This window comes from Lolium rigidum, chromosome 4 (assembly GCF_022539505.1).
Source record: "Lolium rigidum isolate FL_2022 chromosome 4, APGP_CSIRO_Lrig_0.1, whole genome shotgun sequence".
Classification (NCBI taxonomy): domain Eukaryota; kingdom Viridiplantae; phylum Streptophyta; class Magnoliopsida; order Poales; family Poaceae; genus Lolium; species Lolium rigidum.
Genome location: NC_061511.1, coordinates 126,321,089 through 126,327,865, shown reverse-complemented (window position 1 = coordinate 126,327,865; position 6,777 = coordinate 126,321,089). Strand labels below are relative to the sequence as shown.

The following is a 6,777-nucleotide window of genomic DNA, read 5'->3' as shown; positions in this document are numbered from 1 at the left end:
CTAACTTTATGAGACAATAAAGTATCAAATCTGATGTTTAAACACTGGTGAGCAGGAGGTGCCACTACGGATTGGTTGGTTCTAAAGGAAAACAATTTCAGGCCCGAAAGGACGAAGAAAAACAAAAAAGTTGACCATAATTCTAATCCAATCAATGCCTCGGGCAATAGACGAGTCAAAACGGAAACGTCCACCCTACATTGTGCATTACACCGAATGGGAACAAAAAATTCCAGACGCGCCCGCAGGCCGCAGCCGCATCCCTGCTCACTGCATCTATAGCAGCACGTTTACCCGTCGCCCTTAAATACTCCACCGCGAGGGAGGCCCAGCAACTGCTAACCCCGTCTGTCTCTCTCCCGGTCTCCCCCGGGCCGCTCACAGGCGGCGCGCCGATCGATCACGTCACCGGCCGCCGGCCGCCGCCCGCCGCAAGGGGAGAGGTCTTAGTTAGTTTGGATCGGTTCATGGGGAGGGCACCTTGTTGCGAGAAGGAGGGGCTGAGGAGGGGCACGTGGAGCCCCGAGGAGGACCAGGTGCTCGCCGACTACATCGCCCAGCACGGCCACCCCAACTGGCGCGCCCTTCCCAGGCACGCCGGTGAGTTCGGCATCTCTCTCTTCCTCTCCGGCCGCCGGGCCACCGAGTACCAGCGAATGCGTGGTCTCATGGTTGTTGTTTCTGCAGGGCTGCTGCGGTGCGGGAAGAGCTGCCGGCTGCGGTGGATCAACTACCTCCGGCCGGACATCAAGCGGGGCAACTTCACCGCCGACGAGGAGGACCGCATCATCCGCCTCCATCAGTCCCTCGGCAACAGGTAAAATTCCATCCTTTTTCGGTTTCCCCCCTGTCATTGTAAAATCTCGTTTTTTTACATTAATCTCCCTAGGTAAATACGGTTTTGTGTTTTTTATCTACGTGAGAAAAAGTTACTCGTAACGCTGTTGAAAGTGCTCCATACATAGCCCTTCCTTTTACTTTGATCCAATTTTGTTCATTTCTACTCGGAAATTGCATGATGTGCGCATCTCTTCATCTTGCGTCATTGCACGGCTAGTCAGTAGTAGATCTCTAAAAGTCCATTATTGGACATGCAGATCATTCAGAACTGCAGACAGTAAAAGATGCACCGTCTTTCTGAACTTTGATGTACGGTCCTAATGTCCTATCAATTGATTGGTGACGGCCATAGCTTAATTATACTCCAAAAAGACAAAAGCGTTCGCAATTAGTTTAATTCTGCACTTTCGTGTTCTTAAACCCCCACATGCAAGTAAACCAATCCAAAGCTCGAAACGCGCTAGAGATTCCATCTCATTTGGCCTTTCACGGCTGTCAGTGGAGTGGTGCGCGCGTGGTAGTGGCTGCTGCGTGCAGGTATATCATGCATATGAAAATCCTGTGGATTTGATATTGATGCAGGTTCGAACAGCATCACCATCATCCGGCCACCACTAGAGGTGGACCACACTCTGTCCAATAGTCCAGACTACTGCTGCTATTATAAATTGTGGATATACGATGCAACGATATCTAGTGCCCAACCAGAGCGATCCTCCATTGTTTCCTTGTTTAATTACACATGATCAATCAGTACCTCAGTTGCTGAATCCAAGAGCATTTGTGAATTAACTATCACAAGTAGCAGTAGGAGGAGGAGTAGTAGGAGGAGGAGAAGTGCGTCAGATTAGTCCACTATTTAATCTAGTACCTGTGATGCCCTGTACGTTGTGAATCAAATATTTGTAGTATCTGAATCTTGCGCGCTGGGTGCATTTTTTTTAGCAGTTGCAGCTCTGAACTGTTTTCTTTTCTTTGCAACAGGTGGTCCGCGATTGCCGCGCAGCTGCCGGGACGCACTGACAACGAGATCAAGAACGTCTGGCACACAAACCTCAAGAAGAGGGTGGAGGACGACCAGAAGGGCACCGCAGCCAAAGGTGGCGAGGGCCGGCAGAAGTCACGCAAGCAGGCCAAGGCTAAGAGCGCTACTGCCGATGGCGAGGTCAAGCATGAGCAGCTCACGGCGTCGCCGGAGCGGTCGAGCAGCAGCATGACCTGCTCCACGGTGACCGTGACTGATTCAGCGGCGGCATCATCCTCGCCGGCCGACAACGCGGCCAACACAAGCGCAAGCAACGGTCACGAGCTTGTCAAGGAGGTCAGCTCGGCGGTGGTCATCGACGACAGCTTCTGGTCGTCGACAGACCTGGCAGAGGTGATGGACCTCGGCGCCTTGGACACGGATCTGAGCCTGAAGATGAGCTCGAGAAACGAGGACATGGAGTTCTGGCTCAATATACTGCACGAGGCCGGAGAGATGAGGGACTTGGCCATCTTGTAACAATGGGAAAGCAAGCTTAGTTATCTACCTGGGAGATTAGACTGTTCTCTGTTTTGTTCTCCCTTTTTTTACTCCCCATCTTCCTGGAGAAAATGCTGGGAAATTGAGGTGACTTCACCTTCTTTAGAAGATAAAAAATGAATATCAGTAGCAACATTCATTTTGTTCTTCATAAAACTTCAGAATTAATCAGATGCAGCATATTAGCAATATCTATTTGCCCATTCTTTATCAAAAAATATCTATTTGCCCATTCATGCCTTCATGTACTAACTATTTGCCTTCAGGTTTACCTTCAAGGTTAAGTGCACTGCATATTCGGTGTACATGTACATACTGGCATGAAAGATATTCCATCTCAAAGTCGATTTCATAACAAGGGCAGTGAATGTATGAAAAAACAAACGTCTACTTGAAAACACTAGTGTTGATTTGTGAGGTCAGTCTAGAAGTTCCGAAGAGCTGCCAGAGGTAACATGTCTGGCTGGGAGGCGGCCGAGGTGTTACACCCTCTCAATAAGCACCCCGGCAACGATCAAAGTGGAGTTAAGTCATCCACTCTCTTTAGTAATCCACTCCCTTTTGTAAGAATCTCAAGTTTGATATGCTCAGGACGCTCAAATGTGTGTACTTTTTTTAAACAGAAGGCCTCACGGCCCGGCTTTATAAATAAAGCCCTCCAGGCAACAGGTACATGCAGAATCAAGAGTTACAGTCCACGCACACATAACACGCCCAAGGCGTCACAAGTACGACCCACCCAGGTCCAGGAGACACACTACACACCGGATACAAAGCCAAATGGAGCTACACCGGGGGCTCGAACCAAACTAGATATAAGCTGAAGCAAGTCCTTGGTCGAGAATCCGCGCGAGTCCTCCGCTACTCAGCCCGCAGTCGTGCGTAAAGTCTCCTGATGTCGTCCACCGCCGCGTCCAGCATCGCCCGGTCCTTACGTTCGACCGGAACCCTCCAGGATCTGCATATGAATGAGCATGTGATAGAAAACATCAGCAGGGTTCCCAATCATCTTGCCTTCAAAGATTAGTTTGTTGCGCATGTTCCACAGAGTCCAGCACATAGCCGAGAACGTGAACCAAACTAGCCTACGAAGGGGGCCGTAAAGGCCCTGGGCGATTGCAATGAACTCCCCCGGTCCCGTGGGGTTCCAGTCGCAGTGGAGGAGTTCCCTAACTCCCGCCCACATGAGCTTGGCGATGGGACAAGAGAAGAAGATGTGATTACAGTCTTCAATCTCCTGACAAAGAGCGCACCTCCCGTCCGAGGGTCCGTGTCGCTTGGCAACTTGTTCAGCCGAAGGCAGCCTTCCACGGATTAGTTGCCAAAGGAACACGCGAATCTTCGGGGGAACCCTGGTGCGCCAAGCATCTTTAAAACAAGTGACCGTCGCTCCCTGCGTCAGTGCAAGATAAACCGAGCTGGTGGTGTAGGTCCCCGACGCGTCAAGGGACCAAGACACCTTGTCCTCCTCAAGGCCCGGATGCCAACCCATGGCCTCCCGCCGGAGGTAGTCCCATTCGACCGTTTCAACCATCCCAAATTGCCGCCGAAACTCGATACCCCATTCCCCAGGGTGCCCCTCCGGTGGTTCAGCATCAAACACCGAAATGAACGGGTCCGTGCAGCAGCTGAACAGATGCGGGAACCTAGCCATAAAGGGGCCCCTCCCCGTCCACCGATCCGACCGGAACACTGGTGCGTCTCCCATTGCGCGCCACGTGTTTGGCTCCCAGTTTGAAATACCACTTAATCTTCTGGATGGAGTTCCAAAATTGGGAGCCTCTGGTGGGGACCGTATCGTCGAAGAGGTCCATCCCACGAAGATACTTAGCACGGATTATGTCCACCCACAGACCGTCCGCGTCCTGGTAAAGTTTCCAAATCCACTTGAGCATCAAAGCGATGTTCATGAGTTTGGTATTAAGGATTCTCAATCCTCCAAACGCTTTCGGTTTACACACCGTAGCCCAATCTACCATGTGGTACTTGCGTTTGTTGCCCACTCCTTCTCAAAAGAAGCGAGCCCTCAGTTTGTCCATGGCCTTATGGGTGCTCTCGAATAGCATGTAAAGGCTCATGGCAAACTGCGGGAGGCTGGACAGGCATGAGTTGGTCAGTTCCAACCTACCTGCCGAAGCCAAGAAGAGCCCCTGCCATGGGTCCACCCTGTGCCCAATCTTTTCAGGAAGGAAGTTCCAGTCCGCTACCCTTAGCGCCTTATCACTAATAGGTAGGCCCAAATATTTGATGGGGAATTCACCCCGCTTGCAGTTGAGCATGTGGGCCACCTGGTGTTGAAGTTCCAGCGGGACCCCGGTCACCACTGCTTCACTCTTATCAAAGTTGATCTTCAGTCCTGACATATTTTCAAAGCACAACAGGATGACCTTAAGGTTCGCAATCCCTGCGCCTGTTGGCCTGATCAGAACCAAAGTATCATCAGCGTATTGCAGGTGCGTCACCCCCCCAGGGATGAGGTGCGGGACCACTCCCTCAATATGCCCCGCCAGGTTAGCTCTAGCCAGGATGGCCGCTAGCCCGTCCACAATGAAATCGAACAAGATCGGGGAGAGTGGGTCCCCCTGACGGACGCCCCTCGCATTCCGGAAGTATGGCCCAATTTCCCCGTTCACATTAATCGCCGTTTGGCCCCCCTTGACCAATTGCATAAGGCGATGCACCACCCGTGCCGAGAAGCCCTTTCGCATGAGAACCTCCTGCAGGAAGTCCCAACTGACCCTGTCATAGGCCTTCTCGAAGTCCAGCTTGAGAAGCAAGCCCTCTTGCTTTCCCACTCTGAGTTCATGTGCAATCTCGTGGAGAGCCAGAGCACCCTCATGCAGACATCTCCCTTTGATGAAAGCAGATTGGCTCCGGTCCACCGTCCTATGAGCTAGCGGTGCTAATCTAATCGCGTACGCTTTGGCCACAAATTTGAAAATGACGTTGATCAAAGCGATAGGCCTAAACTGCGTGATCCGCTCCGCCCCTTTAACCTTGGGGATAAGGGAAATAATCCCAAAGTTAAGCCGGGCGATGTCGACCCTCCCTAGGGCGAAGTCATTCAACATCTGAAGAATAGGTTCTCGCAGGATTCCCCAGAATCGCTTGAAGAACAACACCGGAAGTCCATCCGGTCCCGGCGCAGAGTCCGGCTTCATACTAGCCAGGACCTCGTCGAGCTCCTCAGCGGTGAATGCGACCTCAACACCCCAATTTTCCTCATCCGAGATCTTCTGATCTTCTCCCCAAAGATCGGTGCCTAGGGCAAAGACCCGTTCTTCCCCTTTGGCCCCCATCAAACCTTGGTAGAACTGGTAAATGTGTTCCATGAGGGGACGCTGCTCCTCCACCTCGCCCACGTCGGTGATGAGCCTGGGAATAGAACACTTACGCTTGCGCCCATTCGCGATCGCGTGGAAGAAAGCGGTGCAAGAGTCCCCTTTCAAGATCCACTGCGTCCTACTCCGTTGGCGCCAGTACTCCTCGTCCACTCGGTCCAGTGCCACGAGTTGGTCCTCAAGGAAGTAGCGGAGGCCCCATCCCTCCTCATCCAAACCGCTGGCATCAGCCACCCGATCTAGTTCTTCCACCTGACGCAAAAGGTTGGTACGGAAGACCCTCTTCTCTTTACCCAAGTTGGCCCCCCACCCTTTGAGGAATTGCCTGGAGTTCCGCGAGACATATTGCCACGTTTCTACCGAGCAGCGGTGCGGCCCGTGGTCAAAGATGAAATAGCGGAGTTTCTCCCGAAGTAGGTCCCCAAACCCCGGCACCCCCAGCCACCAAGTCTGGAAAAAGAACCTCGACTGGCAGATGGGTGCATCTTCGCCACTGCTCAACAGGAGAGGTGAGTGATCAGATCCCACCCTAGTGATCGTTGTGAGAGAGCAAAGCGGAAACGCCGCCTCCCAAATCGGCGAGACTAGAACCCGATCTAGTACACACTGAGTTGGGCGGAGGCGTTTGTTCGTCCAAGTGAAGCGGGCCCCTGCCCGTTCCACTTCGCGTAGAGCCATAGTAGCGATAGCCTCATTGAACCGTCTTACCCTGGACCAAGAGATATTGGCGTTACTCTTGTCGCTCGCTGCGCAGATCAGGTTGAAGTCACCCCCAACCACCACCGGGTAGGGGGCCGCCGCTACGGCCTGGGTGAGTTCCCCCAGGAACTCATCAGAACGACGGTGATCAGCCGGTCCGTAGACCAAGAAGAAACACCACTTGAGTTTGTTGCTCCGTTGGTAGATCGAGGCACTAATGTAGAAATTCCCTTTCTGCCATTGACCGACCTCAAAGCAATCGTCCCGAAAGGCCAAGAGCATGCCCCCGGAATGCCCCTGAGCGGGGACCCAGCTCCACCCGAACTGGCCCCCAAACTCCAAGCTACGAAGCTCGGCAGCGGAGAAGTCTGC

The 6,777-nt window shown here is 52.7% G+C and overlaps 1 protein-coding gene across 1 annotated transcript; it reads left to right on the top strand.

The window, feature by feature from the left end:
* The first annotated feature begins 467 nt into the window (after positions 1–467).
* LOC124708520 (transcription factor MYB4-like) lies at positions 468–2,484 on the top strand. The gene is made up of 3 exons (XM_047240204.1): positions 468–600; positions 688–817; positions 1,825–2,484. Exons 1-3 carry the CDS (start codon positions 468–470, stop codon positions 2,342–2,344), a joined length of 783 nt encoding a protein of 260 aa, XP_047096160.1. The 3' UTR covers positions 2,345–2,484.
* The last annotated feature ends 4,293 nt before the right edge of the window (positions 2,485–6,777 follow it).

Excerpts from the sequence above, each read along its gene's own strand:
- LOC124708520 (XM_047240204.1), top strand. The coding sequence starts at position 468 with ATGGGGAGGGCACCTTGTTGCGAGAAGGAGGGGCTGAGGAGGGGCACG. Across the intron at positions 601-687 it reads CGCCCTTCCCAGGCACGCCG|GGCTGCTGCGGTGCGGGAAG; the intron begins GTGAGTTCGGCA and ends TTGTTTCTGCAG. Across the intron at positions 818-1,824 it reads CATCAGTCCCTCGGCAACAG|GTGGTCCGCGATTGCCGCGC; the intron begins GTAAAATTCCAT and ends TCTTTGCAACAG.